The sequence below is a fragment of the Pomacea canaliculata genome, linkage group LG9, assembly GCF_003073045.1.
Source record: "Pomacea canaliculata isolate SZHN2017 linkage group LG9, ASM307304v1, whole genome shotgun sequence".
Classification (NCBI taxonomy): Eukaryota; Metazoa; Mollusca; class Gastropoda; order Architaenioglossa; family Ampullariidae; genus Pomacea; species Pomacea canaliculata.
The window spans coordinates 1,059,883-1,074,660 of NC_037598.1; the positions used below are offsets into that span (position 1 = coordinate 1,059,883).

The window sequence follows — 14,778 nt, forward strand, 5'->3', positions numbered from 1 at the left end:
CTAAACAGACTATTTACTACGCCTACTGTTACTGGACAACCACGATTTGAAATCAGGAGTTTTCGTATTAGATTGTGGCAATGTATGTAGATAAAATGAATGCAATTATAAATATTGTGCTTCATATAAAATTGGTGTTATTATTCTGTTTGGAGAACGTGTGACACTAGGGGGTAATTAATATTGAATAGACACGTGTGAAGTGAGTTTGTGACTCACACTCACATACACACTGATGTCTCTGTCTTGATATTGCTGTTTCCAGACACATCTGCACAACAATAGTTGGAGCCCATTCAGTCGCAGACAGAAACACACTTCATTTTGTTGCCCAAGATAAGACCCATTCTGAGATTCCTAACCCCTCCCATAATTTGTTTCTAAGTCGGTCAAAGGTTGAGGAAGGCTGGAATTTAGGTCACGTCGGGTTCACGCATGCCACGATGGTGTCTCCTTGTGGTGTGACTACTCCCTTAGACACCCACTCACACCATTGCCCCACCACCCCACCTGCATTTTCAAGTTTACTGTACACATGGAAAGACAATATTTGTTGGCATCGCTCGACGAGATAAACATTATTTACATCCATCAACTTTCTGTGTTGAGTTCTCTACCTGCAAATAAAACCGCGATAAAGTCGACGTTTAAAAGAAAGACACGGAAAAAAGAAAGAAAGAGAAAAAACAAAACTCAATTGTCTATGTGTTCGAAATTCAGCAAAGTCAGATTTTTAAAGTCCTTTGAAGGACAAGCTAATATTCTAAAGTGTGTCAATTTTTGTCTGTGTGTTTCGAGAGTATCTGAGTAGAATACTGAAATAATTTGTAGTACAGGCTCCAAGGATAAGCTTCGACTTTGTCGCCCTGAAATTGTTCAACAGTCGAATGAAGGGATGCAAGGGATTCATGTTGAAGTCATCTAAGAATGAGACTGTTTCGCAAAAGGTGTTTTTTTTTTATGAACAAAGTGGATGAAAATGTAAAGACATCTGGCAAACCTTTATTTGAAACTGTTTTGTGATGGAAGGAATGGACGAGTGATTAATAATATTGCAGACGTAATTTTATTCCCTCTTTCTCTCTCTCTCTCACACACACACACTTTATCACGCGTTGACTGAAAACAAAACCAAAAAGCTGTGTGCTGAAGCCTGCGGATGGTAGGATGGAGGCTGCACTAGAGGCCGTTGAAAGATGTGGAGGGATGGAGTGGTCTACCTGCCCGCTGCGTGGCGCCACTGTGTTTCTGCTCAACGCTCGCGAGGAAAGGACTTGTCCCAATGACGAGCATTAGTTTACCCAACAGACAACAGTGCAGCAAAACATCACAAGATTCAATAAAAACAAGGGTTAGTAATTGAAACCTTTTTTCGTTCTTACAGACAAAGTAAAAAAAAATTCTCTCTCTAAAAAAGAGTCCTAAATGTGTGAGGCCAGACCTGACAACCTGGATGTGAACATGTAAGTTATCCAGAAAAAGGAGGACGCCAAGAAAGACAAAAACTTGTGTGTGGTGGTTAGTGATCACCCGAATACAACGGGCTTCAAATTTACATCCGGGCATATTTTAAGCTCACAAAATGGCGTAGAGCCACAGGAGGCTGGCAGCAAAGCAACTCTTACTCCTCCTCGTCTCCATCACACGCTGGGACATTCTTCAGGGTTCGCTTCCCACATTCCGTGAGGAAGACAAATACAGTGAGCCAGTCTACCTCACAGGCACGATGCGACTCCTGGTGATGGCAGTTCTCAGTTTTCTGGCATTTCTGGTGAGTGTCAAGTCATGTTTATGATAGTTTCTGTTTATATTTTCCTGGCATTTCCTGAAAGTATCAAATGAAATTTTACATCTTCGTTGAACTGATTTCAATGTCTGTAGCCCCACAACAATTCAGTTTTCTTAGCAGATTTTAGGCAATGGCATTCTGCACGAAGGTTGGACCACATCTCTGTATTTCTCGCCCGTGTATCCCAGTCAGCCTTGAATAACTGTCGTCTTCCTAAATCACTTGACCTTCATTTTTAATTAATTGAGCCCTTGAAAGTGATTAAGAGGAAAGAATTTCCAAAGTGCGTGTGAGCCTGAGGTGTGAGTGCCTGGAAGGTGTTTGTGTTTATTCCTTGTTACTCCTCGAGGAATGGCCGCAGGAGTGCCTGGTATAACTCTAATTTGCATGCCGAAACTTTCGCACTCTTTACTGGTTTTCAAAGGGTCTTTCATGATGTGTCGTAAATATACACAGCGAGTGAGTTATAGACATTTCCCTTTGTTTTGATATTTTCGTAGAAAATATAAGGGATGTTACTTGGTAATCATAATATATATATACACTCGTTCACAGACAAATGGGACAAATTGCTTGCACTATGCAAATATGTTGGAACATTACTAACATCATAAATATTTTAAATATTTGTAGCATGACTGATCAGAGGTCTGTGATAGTCCCATATTTATATATTGTTAAGAAAAACAATGATATTCAACTCCTTCCCCCTTCCACAACCTGTGATAGACTAGTTCACATTTAAACCGTAATCCCACTCAAGCAAAATAAATTAGCATAAATTTCTAATAAGCCATAATACATTTCCATAAGAAAAGCTGTCTCATGTTGTTAAAGGCTGAGAGTGAGCAGAAAGATTGGGAAATACTCAGCCACAGAAATATATAAAACAAAATTAGAAATAGAACCAGACAGTAAAAAAAAAAAAAAAAATCAGAAAAAATAAGTTACGGGAATAATATCTGAAATAAAAACCTTCGAGAAAAAATATAAATCTAAAAATATTTCTATCAATATATACCAAACTATAGGAGTAAATATGGTAAGATGGAAATAGATACCAAGCTGCATAATTAATCAAGAGAGCTGTTTAATAGAAAACAAGATTTTGTAATGATGAAAAGAGTTCGAAATACAAAACAAGCAGTAGGAATGAGTTACAATAGCTGTATCTATCTATCTTCATCAAGAAGCTTCTCGTCCTGACTCTGAAGGTATGTGTGTGTGTTCGAGGGCAAAAACACAACTTGAGAACTGATGAGTGAAATGGGCCGCCATCGTCATGTGCGAATGGAAAGAAAGCAATCAACAATGTCCATGTACTGTCATGTAGGTGCAGAAACCTGCTTTGTTCAGACTGAAAGGTGTGATACAGTTGAAAAAATGCATTGAATAATTACACAAAAAAACACACACAAAAATTACAAGAAATATATAATTAAGTAATGGCGTCGTTTTATCCTTTCAAATATATTCCTTAAAGTTAGTTCAGGATTTCTTCAATCTCTAAATTTAAACTTAGTCTCTCATATCATCGGAAAGTAGATTAATAAACATACCAGCCAATGAAAAGAGGTCTGTTCATTCATGCACGATGTCATCAAGGTGGACCAACAGTCCCCGGAAGTGTCCGGACTGCGCAAATGATATCACGTGACTCTCAGAAACGAGTTGTCTCTTCAATAGTGCGTGGTCAGGAAACCTTTGACCCGACTTCTAACACTGACTATTGTTACTCGCTCTCAAGAACTCAGAACCAAACTCTGATGACAGGAAGTCGGACCAAGGGACGCGCGCTGCAGACCTGTACTTCCGGGGGTTGCACAGACATACACAGAGCTGTAGTTTGGAAACTCTTTGGTTCTGAAGTTCTTCGCATTACATTTTTATGCAGAGTGTGTTGTAGTCTGATAAATTCCCTGTAGGATTTGTTTTGACATTTCTCTTAACATTTCTTTTTCTCTGTCAGAATGTAGAGGGAAAGGCTCATTTGTGGATACGGTTTAGAAGGTTCGACAACCCTGGCGGAAGGGGTGACAACGGCCACTGCTGCGACGGAAAGTTTGCCATCTGTCCATCAAAATGCGATCACAGATTCATTATCTGCGTGGACTATAAATATGGGTGAATTTTGTCTTCATGTAAAGTTTTTCTAGCTTTGTGATTTCTCACTGTAACATTTGTAGCCAAATAGACTGAACAAAAACATTGAATCGTATGGTGTTACAGTAGCTGTTATGTGGAGACTACACAAAACTGAAAACGTTTTAAATAAAATTTTTCACAAGCTGTTGTAAATTCTAACCAAAATAAGCTCCACCATTACTCATCTAAACTACGGTCTCATCATTTACAGACGATCAGACACGTCCAGCTGTCCTTACGGGAAAGTCGTGTCAGGGGAGATTACTGACAAGGACAGCATCACTTTTGATGATGACATTGGTGGCATCAAGAATCCTATGATCTTTGACTTTGACTCATGGCCGGTAAGTGAAACAACGGCCAAGAAACTGGCAAATATCACCTGTCCCACTCTGTGTGTGGGTTCATGTCTGTGATCAGTGAACTGCTCTGTCCGTAGGACGAATAGCAAGAAGTGTTTTGCTGTTTACAGGGCCGAGTTCTACTCAAGATCGGTGTGTGGGATGTTGACGATAATGGAGATGACTTCGTGGACTTCTTGAAACAGGACGTTGACATCAGCCCCGCCAAGAGCATGAGCGAGGCGACAGTCCAGCGGATGACCATCCGAGACCGTGTGACGTCAGTCTTGGACATTTTTTGACCATCTGAAATTTCTTTTTTTCTTTCTTCACTTGACGTAGGAATCATGATGGTGGGAGTCATCCATTTTTATCGGATCTCATTAATTTTATTGTTTTATCACTGATGCGGCCAATTGATTTCTGTAAAATTATTTGCGTGCGGTTGCGTGTGAATGTGCGTTTCTGAAAGTGTCCAAATATATACATATATACACAGACACACTGACTTGTGTTCACAGACTGAGAGTGGACGCCATGGTGTTTTGTGGCCCGGATTCCTACGGTCCCACTTGTGCTTCGACCTGCTTGGCAAAATCGGAATCCACGAGTGGCTATACCTGTGACCCGGAGACAGGTCGCAAAATATGCAATGAAGGTACGATAGCTAACCGGGTAGGTAAGTCTTTTAAACGACTGCCACGCGAAATGTCCTAAACTCCTAACAAAAAATAGCATGAAAAGTCAGGATTTCTCCCATCATATAAAACCTTCCACACTTCCATCATCTCTTGCAGGGTGGACGGGCGGTGAGTGTGACATCAGCGTCGACGAGTGCCTTGTCAACAAATGCGAGTCAGGATCTACCTGCGTAGACGGACACTTGGACTACACGTGTGTTTGTTCTCCCGGCTATGCGGGTACGATCTACCTATGATTCCTACGAAAGTTTTTTTTTTTTAAGTCACTTAGGTCACCAGAATGTTGACATGTCAGTCACCTGTATTTATGTTTCCATGACTACATAGACACCTGTCTTGGTATCTCGTCAGGTCGGTTTTGCGAGACCAACGTCAACGAGTGCCTCAGCTACCCGTGTCAGAACGAGGGCACGTGCGAGGATCGGGTGAACGGGTACATGTGCCAGTGCAAGGAAGGGTGGACCGGCGACACGTGCGAGGTGCGTGACGCGTGCCTGCAGGCCTTGTGTTATCACAACGGCGTTTGCTTCAACGTCAATCAGACCTACGTCTGCAGGTGTCCCGAGGGCTTCGCAGGTAAAACTTGTCTCAGGTGTCGTTGTCTTGTATTCATTGCTCATTTCTCTATTTTAAAGTAGGTACTTTGCGATGTACAGAAATAAACAAGTAAAATAGACAAACGCACAAATAATACCCTAGGTAGTAGAGAATATAACAGTTGTATTAGGAAATCATCACCAGTGAATGACATGAGATGTCTGGCTGGCAGGCCTGACGTGCGAGATCGACCTGGACGAGTGCGTGAGCTCCCCGTGTCTCAATGGCGGCTGGTGCGAGAACGTGGAGGGCAGCTTTCAGTGCCACTGCTCCCCGGGGTGGATCGGTCGGCTGTGTGAAAAGGACCTCAACGAGTGCGACTCCAGCCCGTGCGTGCAGGAACTCGAGTGCATCAACCTGCAGAACAATTTTTCTTGCGTGTGTTTGCCAGGCTACACGGGTAAGTTCATGTACCTGTCCTCATCGGTGCATCAACCATGTCACCTCGCGATGGACTCAACTTAGACAAGCGGCATCCCTCGCTGGCTGAACTTTAGTTTTCTTGTTGCAGGCAGGCTGTGCGAGCAGGACATCGACGAGTGCATCAACCCTCCCTGTGTTAACGGTGGAACCTGCACTAATCTGCAGCCCAGTTATAAGTGCAAGTGCCCCGCTGGGTTCAAAGGTCGGAACTGTGAGAAGGACGTGGATGAGTGCGCGCTGTCTGTGTGTCGGAAGGGCAGCACGTGCATCAACAAACCTGGAACTTTCCTCTGCCAGTGTGCAGCCAACTTCACTGGTTAGTGTGTGTCACTGTTAGGTGTTCTTGTCATCATGGTGTACTTTTCTCCTCACTGGCCACGGTTACAATCCTATCTTCTGCTCGCACCACTCGGGTCACGTGTTTCAAAATTAGAATCTCTGTCGGTATTGGGAATGGCGCCGGTTCGATATTCGTGTGGCGCAGCGAACTTTACCCCTCATTCCCCAGATTCAACTGTCGGATATATTGTTTAATCAGAAGTAAGAGGATGTTTCGCAGAAAAGAAATTAATTATTTTCTTTCACTGGCTGTCTAGCGTTTTCTTATCTATTTACAAATCTCTTTAAAGGTGTACCGCGAATTGTTCACGCCTTACTGTCGATTTATGCCCACAATGAGGCTCGTAAGGGACCAATGTGTCCAGCAGCAGGTAAGCTTTCGGACGCTAACAGAATCGAATCTTCCTGAAAAAGCATAGCTCATTAAGGGAGACAACCAGTCATCGCCAGTGATTGTGTCCCTTGGTATATCCTCTTATTCTGTTTTGTACAATCTTTTCTATTTGTGATTATTTTCTTCTTTCGACGAAGAGAGACAGAATCCCGTATCTGATGTCACAATGTCAATCTATTATGAGATTTCTAATAAAGTATTACATTAATTTTTTTTAATACAATATTTCTTAAGGGCATTCTCAAGGGGTTTTAATTTTGTTTTCTTGAAAACTATTTATTCTTGTGAGTCGCGGTAATTAACTAATCAAGAACAGACATACATCATCACCGTGACCAATAGTAGCAGTCTCAGAAGCTGAAACATTCCACGAGAATAAATAAAAACAAAAGACACCAGGAATAAAGTCAGTTTGAAAGAGAGTGAGACAAATTATTTCTCCAGGTTGTGCTGTGTTTTTATTAAGGAAATGATTTCACACTCCTCTCTTCCCCTCAGGTCAGCTGTGCGAGACGCGCCTGGACACGTGCGTGAGTCAGCCTTGCCTCAACAACGGCACCTGCCTGGACCGCGGCGACGGCTTCCAGTGCGCATGCCCCAACGAGTGGACCGGGCGCGCGTGCGAGTTGCCCTCTGACCGCTGCTACCAGTCGCCCTGCGCCAACGGAGCCACGTGCCGGGACCTGGGGCGGGGCCAAAGACGTCTGTGCTACTGTCCGGTCGGCTGGGAGGGCGAGTTCTGCGAGAAGGACCGCAACGAATGCGAGGCGCCACCCTGCGACAACGGCGGAACTTGCGTCAACACGCCCGGCAGCTTCTTCTGCGCATGCCTGAAGGGCTGGAGGGGGCCGCTGTGCCAGGCCGACGTCAACGAGTGCCTGGACTTCAGGCAGATGTCGGAAGAAACGCTAGATTCCAACAGCGACCTCTGGCGGAAGAATGGTGAGGTAGGAAATCACATGAGTACATCACCCTTGTTCTGTTTTACCTGTGTCTGACGGTCATTTCTCACCTGTATTTGTAATTTGTTCTCACCTGTTTAGATCGTATTCCAGCTAGTCGGAACAAGCTGTGAGGTTTGCATTGAAGATATTACTAGTCGTTGTAATTTGAAATTTTGATGCATGGGTAGACTTCCATTGCTTGACCAATGACGCTAAAGGTTAAAGGTCATAGAGCTACTTTTTGTATTTCTGCAAATACTGCATTGTATCACGGTTCTCTTTTTCTAATAATAATTATCCCCTTAGTCGTTTTCATTGTTCGCCGGTTGACCCACTGGACTCAGCCATGATGCGTCCAACTGTGATGTCCTAGGACCAGAATCTCGACAACAGGACGTTGAGCAGGGAGACCATGGAGCCTATCTGCAAGAACGGCGGGACGTGTGAGAACGTGGATGGCGGCTTCATGTGTCAGTGCAGGGAAGGTTGGTTGGGTCCCCGGTGTGAGGACGACGTGGACGAGTGCCTCACTCAGCCATGTCGGAATGGAGGCCAGTGTCGTAACTACGTTGGCGGCTTCAACTGCTCGTGCCCTGACACGTGGACAGGAAAGGTGACCAACTCTTTCGCTTTGGAAAAAGTTGTTATTGCTGTTGCTGTTGCTGTTGCTGTTGTTGTTGTTGTTGTTGTTGTTATTATTATTATTATTATTATTATTATTATTATTACAAACTGAAAAGTGTAGAGGTTACAAAAAAGCTTGAAATAAAAAACAGCCAAGTACCAGTTCTCCGATCTGATGTCATTTCCTCCTGGAGCAGGTATGCGAGACGGACGTGGATGAGTGCAGTGGTCTGCCGTGTCCCGGGCACACCGAGTGCCTCAACACCCCGGGTGGCTACAGCTGCGTGTGTCCGTGCGGCCTGAAGGGTGAGGGGTGCGCCGAGGACATGGATGAGTGCCAAGGGGAGGTGTCGGTCATGGGCTACGGCATTCAGGACAAGTCCTGCGTCGGAGGGTTCTCCCTGCAATGTCCTCCCGGCAGCCCCTGCGAGAGGGGACGCATGCCCTGCAAAAACAAAGCCACCTGCGAGAACACTTTCGGCGCCTTTGTGTGCCGCTGCACTGCGGGTTGGTCCGGGCTCACGTGCGAGGTGGACATTGACGAGTGCAGCGATGAAACCGACCCAGGGAAATTCCTCAACACATCTTCCTCTCCTGTTGGGACCTGGGACGGCTTCACGGCTACTACAGTTTCCCAGAATGCATCAAGAAACATGGCGAACGTGACGATGAATTCAGAGACTAGTTCGCCAGGGATGACGATCTCACCCTGTCGTAACGGCGGGGTGTGCCAGAACCTCCCGGGGACCTTTGCCTGCCTGTGCCCACCGGACTGGACAGGCAGAATCTGCGAGGATGACCTGAACGAATGCCTCGCCAGCCCTTGTCGGAACGGTGGAACATGTCTGAACCAGGTTCCTGGGTATGTCTGTATCTGCCCACCCTCGTATTCGGGGCGACTGTGCGAAGCGGAAACAGAGACTTGTGACAGTGGTGTGTGTCAGAACAACGCCACGTGCATCGCCAGGGACGCGCAGTCGGGTGGGGGCGTGCAGTGCATCTGCACCCGAGGCTGGCAAGGCCCGCATTGCGACCTTGACCGGGATGAGTGTCTTCTGCAGCCATGTTGGAAGAACGGTTTGTGTGTCAACGAAGAAGGCAGCTTCCGGTGTCAGTGCCCGGGGAATAAGTGCGGCAGTGATACGGTGCCGAGTCCAGGTGAAGTATGACTTATATATATATTTACATCACAATCTCGCACACACACACACACACATATCTATATCTGACCGCCATCTCCTAACCCTTCCAATCACCAGAACAAGATCCGGTCACATGATTTTTTTCTTGCTGATCAGAGAAACAATGGAATTCTCCCTGTCTATACCCGCCACCTACCCACGATTGAATCCTTTACACGTGAAAACACACCTCTTCCGTAAACAACCTTTCCCATGATGCTATTCCTTCACACCCTTTCCTCCTTTTCTGCTTATTTCTTCATGCCTGTTCGTGCTCTTTTTTTCACAATCAAGATACTCTGTCCTTGTTGCTTGGCACCTCTTTGCTTTTTCTCTATTTTTCGTTTATTTTTCATCAGTTCTGCTGTTGATCCTTGCGTCGTTTATGTTGTTTGCATGTTCTTCTGTCCCTCCTATGTTGTCCATGTCTCGTTCTTGTTCTTAAGCACTAAGAGGATATTTGCTCCTTAGGAGTGTGCATTCACTATGCAAATCTCGCTAATTATATACATATAAATATAAAGATATTTTCACCACAATATTTTTCTATATCACACATGCATACCACGTTGAAACATGGAACCGCGTAAACATTCATTAAAGGGAGGTAATGCTGCAGTGTATACTTGTACAACTTTAAACATTATTAGACATTTGTTAATCAGGGTTTTAATTTGCTGCGTACTATACTTAAATGGAGTGAGAATTGAAAGGACGGGGACATGAGTAGTGTGCAGTCTGTCACGTGACACTCACGGTTTGCTTGCAGCTACCAGTTTACCTCTGTGGTTCAATGGTAACGTGGGGTCCAGCGAGATTCTCGTCATCCATGCAGGGATCAACCGGTTTCTGGAGGATTATGGAGGATTCCGGAAGGACGTGACCGTTAGCACCAACCTACAGACGCAGGGAGGCTACGACAAGGAGGGGTAAGAACACTTGCAACAGGGCGGGAGTGGAAGACAGCTGAAGCTGGATTCACGGAGAGAAAGACACGAACTTTAGCGATGATCATTGAGACGCAGAATTTGTTTCGATGACGGGCGTCGAACCAAACCTTTCAATCTGTTTTGTTGGGATACGAACTGCCACTGAGGAAATATTATTTTAGGATACAAACTTTACGATAACGAGGCTGCTTATTCAAGATAAGAAGTTAACTTTAGTTGGGTGAGCTAATAGCATAAGGAATAATACACGGAGGTCTCGGTTCAAGAGTAATAATGGGACAATAGAAATAATTTGTGTATAATTATTGGGACATATATCTGAAACCTGTGATGACAGTTTCTGACGATTTTGAATAGTTTTTCCGGTATTTTCAATGATTGATGTAAAGAAATTTCTCGGCGCAAAAAAAATTGTCTGCGAATCGTGTTTTGTTGCGTTTCATCTTGTTCTTGCAGTTTTGAAATATCTTTAACATGTGGTTATTGTTCTCCCTCAGAAATGAAATAACCGAGCTTTCCATCAACATCACTGTGGAGAATGTCACCCTAAGCAATGAGGAGGTTTTGGAGATCATGAATCGAGCTCCTCCGGCACATCTTGAGAGTTACCTCCCTTTGCCGCTATACATGGGAAGAATGGGGAAGCATCGGACGAGTCCCAGGGGTCAGTTGTTCAGGTAGGGGTTAGTAGATCATTTCTTGCAGTTCAGTCAGAGAAGTGTTCAGAGTGAGCAAGCAGTGGGCATCTCGAACAGAAACGAGATAACACGAGATTATGAACCCAGGAATGTGCACAGCCCTGGTCTTACTCCCACCCAACACTCACTGTTAGTCGCAGACTAAACGTGTATAACGCCGTACAAGCTCCACACATCCACACAGACTTACTGCGCATGCGTGCACACACACACACAGACTCAAGTTTGTAATCTCCATTTTATCAGTTTCACTGTGGACCTTGCAATCATCTTCCCTGTTTGTCACCATGTTTCCAGGGGCCGGTGGTACCGTGGTACGGTTACCTGGCGATGGTGGGGCTCGCTGCCTGTGCCGGTCTCATCATTGCGGTCGTCTGCCTCAAGCGTGTAAGGCAAGTGGATCTGGTGCTGTCTTACAGCTTGCTTATAGGGTGTTGTGGAGTATTTATGTGAATATATTTTCTCAGATTTTGGAAAATGCTATTTTATTTAAGTCTAGCCAAGTGTTTGAAGAAAACATAAATTTCTTTCTGTCGAATGTAAGTTAAAACTCTTCCACTGTAGGTTGTCCTGGCCCAGGAAGAGATCAGACACCTCCATCATGTTCATGAGGAACGGCGTGCACGGTTCAGGCTTCGACACGACCGTCGATGTCGACGGCTTTGCTGTAGGTAGAGATGCCCCCGAAATGGAGTCAGACCCACCTCCGTCCACAGAAGAGATGTTTAGGGGCCGCGATGGGCCCGGGTCTACGCCGTGGTCCGTGGAGGTGTCCTTCCCACCCGACTGGGAACCTGTGAGGTCACTGTCAGGATACGTCACCCCTGCGCCAGCGAAGAATATCGTGGAGGAGGCTGGGCCGAGGACATCCATCAGCAGCTTCCTGAACTGGACATCTCCACCCACGGAACCGGAGGGGCGGAGGTCGCCGGTTGAAATAGGGTTGAGCTCAAGTTTTTTGGACAACTTCACTCTGGCAACCGTCGACGACCCCCAGTACTCGATGCCAGAGTCGCCATCCCTGCGGACGTCTCGCGGTTTTGATAACATCACCTACATGACCTTACCTGTTGGCTTGAACCCTACGACCTCTCCCCGCCCTGCCGTGTCCTACGAGTCAACCCTTCCTCCCCCTCCTATCATCGTACCTGTTGTAGAATGACACATGTCGGCGCACACCTTAGTACTCAGGTAAACTACAGCCTCTGTACAGCACCGCAGTCAACGACCATCATCCCACATGCAGGGATTCGAACTTCAGGCTCGTGTATTTGCCTAATCACATCTCGATCTCTCCAAGTTTCCTTGCTCGGTGTTCTGAGAAAAGTAGCAATAAGGTCGAGTATTAAAAATGCAAATAGTTACAGATCCAACCGATTATCATTATAAATTCGTTATTATTGGTCTTCTGCTTGCGCTTTGGTCGTAGATAAAATAATTATCATTAAATGCAATACAAAAATTATTTTGACATCCTAAGTGTCGCTTGTGTGCGCGCACCTCGTGAAGAGATCCAAAGCTACCCGACTGAGGCATTACATGTTATATCAAAATAAAAATATAATTAGTATATAAAGAAGTTGATTTTGTGCTAACTAACGAAGGAATGGAAACAGGGCAGAAGAAAATACGGACCTTATTTTTGACTTCAGACTTGTTTGTAATAAAATATAATTCTCATGAAAATAAACATTCGTTTTAACATAGTTATTATTTAATTTTTTTTTCTAAACTGTTGATGATGACTTTTTTGTATTAATGTGCATGTTACATTGTAAATATCTGTGTCCCTTTGACTTTATGCGTCCATTTCCCCATATTGAGAACAGCGATGAACTTTGAATTATCGAAATGTTAGTTGCAAGAAAGACTACTCGTACTGTCTGTCAAGATACTCAATTCTCTCCCTTAGTTATACTTTGCGGCCGTCATCGTCGTTGTGAGTGATGAGTTGTATTCTGTTATCTACATGCCTTCAGTTTATAAAATACCTACATTTATATTAAACGTATACAAGACTGTTTGTGTTACTGCATAAAGTGTGTGTGTGTGTGTGTGTGTTTTGGTCTGTGCGCTGGTTGTGTGTACGTGAGCGTGCACAGACGGTAAAAGGAAATGGAGCGCATGCACGCACACCCGTATATACAGGTATATGCATGAAAACAGCTCTGTACACACTTGTATGAAAACACACACACACCAGAATACAGCAGTAAACACAGATTCAGAAGAGGTAGGCATGAAGGAATGAAACAGCACTGAGGTATATTAAAGCTACCCATGTCAAAGTTGAATACTTCAGCAAAAGTCTTTCTTCCGCGTCTTGTCTCACCTAATGCAGGATAGAAGAAAATTGAGCAATGAAAGATGATACCAAGTTTTTCTGTATTTCTGTTATGTCCGTGTTATTCATATTTTTGACTTTCCACCTTTTTTCTTCCTTACGCTCGCACTCATACACACGCACGCCCGAACACACACACAAACACACTCACCAAAACATCTTTTATCTTCTTCCTGTCTTGTTCTTTGACACTGGCGACCAGGTGACTTAATAAACGCTTTTTGCAGCTGCTTACCTGGGGTTCGCCACCCTGGTAGCCTATCCTCTGTCCTCCGAGTCAGCCTCCCGCTTTAACGAGGCCGATGGTCGGTTTGTCTTCAAGGTGTGTAAGGGGAGGATTCAAACAGCCCACATGATCCTTGACACAACAGTGGAAAACTTGAGATGAAGTCCGTTCACTTGTTTCAGCTTGTCTCAGGCGCTGGCATACTCACCATCAAACTGTCGTTGTGTAAGAAGATTATTTACATGCTTTGTAATGGTTATGATAATAAAGAAGATACAAATTAAGTGGTGATGAAATAAACTAATGACTGAATGAACGAATCGACAAACGAACAAAAAAATAGCTGGACTTTTGATAAACTTTCTCCTTTCAAAGCCCAGTTCTTTAACAGGACTTACCTCCTCACGCCAATGACGAATGAGGAGTCTGTCTCCTTTTCGAAAGCGCTGATGCTGTCTGAGGTTACCAAGGATCAATTCCGATTTTTAAAAATTTACTTCAGCAATAACAACCAGCTCAGATCATCTGCAACACAGTCATTATTGACCACAGGAAGAAAGTACAGCAACTGACCTTTCAGAAACTTATTTTACTGGACGACAAAAATCTTTAAGTGGTCTTCGCCACAAATGTCTCCTACAGTCAGGATGGAGAAACAAACTTCGTGTCCAAGATGGCGAGTTTTAAGTTTTTTCACATCTGTGCACAGTGGGTGCGATGTACGGACAATGACTCGTAGTCACTGAACAGCTAATAAGCAAAATTGCAAAAAAGCAAAAATAAAAACCAAAAAGTTTATGGTGACTGCAGTAGTCGAGGCGGTGGTTTTGGTGATGGAGGTGTTTGTCAGAGGAAAAGCATAAGAAATACGACAGAAAATACGAAGAACATAAAAAAAAAAAAAACAAAAGAAAATAAAAAGAAACACAAACAAATACGAAAAAAAGAAAAAGAGAAGAAAATAAAGCAGACACTTTTTGTCGCTCTTTTTAACTGTCTCCACCCGACATCTGTGCAGGTTCTTTGCCTGAAGGAGGACCCAAGTCATAAAAACGGCTTTGACAAGGGACCTGATTTGGGGT

The 14,778-nt window shown here is 44.3% G+C and overlaps 1 protein-coding gene across 1 annotated transcript; it reads left to right on the forward strand.

The window, feature by feature from the left end:
• Nucleotides 1–1,194: 1,194 nt before the first annotated feature.
• LOC112572658 (fibropellin-1-like) lies at nucleotides 1,195–11,824 on the forward strand. The gene is made up of 16 exons (XM_025252433.1): nucleotides 1,195–1,771; nucleotides 3,759–3,913; nucleotides 4,146–4,278; nucleotides 4,407–4,555; nucleotides 4,797–4,933; nucleotides 5,073–5,195; nucleotides 5,328–5,552; nucleotides 5,746–5,973; nucleotides 6,085–6,312; nucleotides 7,228–7,676; nucleotides 8,047–8,286; nucleotides 8,495–9,455; nucleotides 10,248–10,407; nucleotides 10,926–11,105; nucleotides 11,424–11,518; nucleotides 11,691–11,824. The coding sequence occupies exons 1-15, from the start codon at nucleotides 1,727–1,729 to the stop codon at nucleotides 11,515–11,517; spliced, it is 3,507 nt and encodes a 1,168-aa protein (XP_025108218.1). The 5' UTR covers nucleotides 1,195–1,726; the 3' UTR covers nucleotide 11,518; nucleotides 11,691–11,824.
• Nucleotides 11,825–14,778: the final 2,954 nt, after the last annotated feature.

What these genes read in the sequence shown, in the direction of transcription:
- LOC112572658 (XM_025252433.1), top strand. Translation starts at nt 1,727, where the DNA reads ATGCGACTCCTGGTGATGGCAGTTCTCAGTTTTCTGGCATTTCTG. An exon ending in TGCGTGGACTATAAATATGG is followed by an intron (nt 3,914 to 4,145) that starts GTGAATTTTGTC and finishes CATCATTTACAG; the next exon opens with ACGATCAGACACGTCCAGCT. An exon ending in TCGCAAAATATGCAATGAAG is followed by an intron (nt 4,934 to 5,072) that starts GTACGATAGCTA and finishes CATCTCTTGCAG; the next exon opens with GGTGGACGGGCGGTGAGTGT.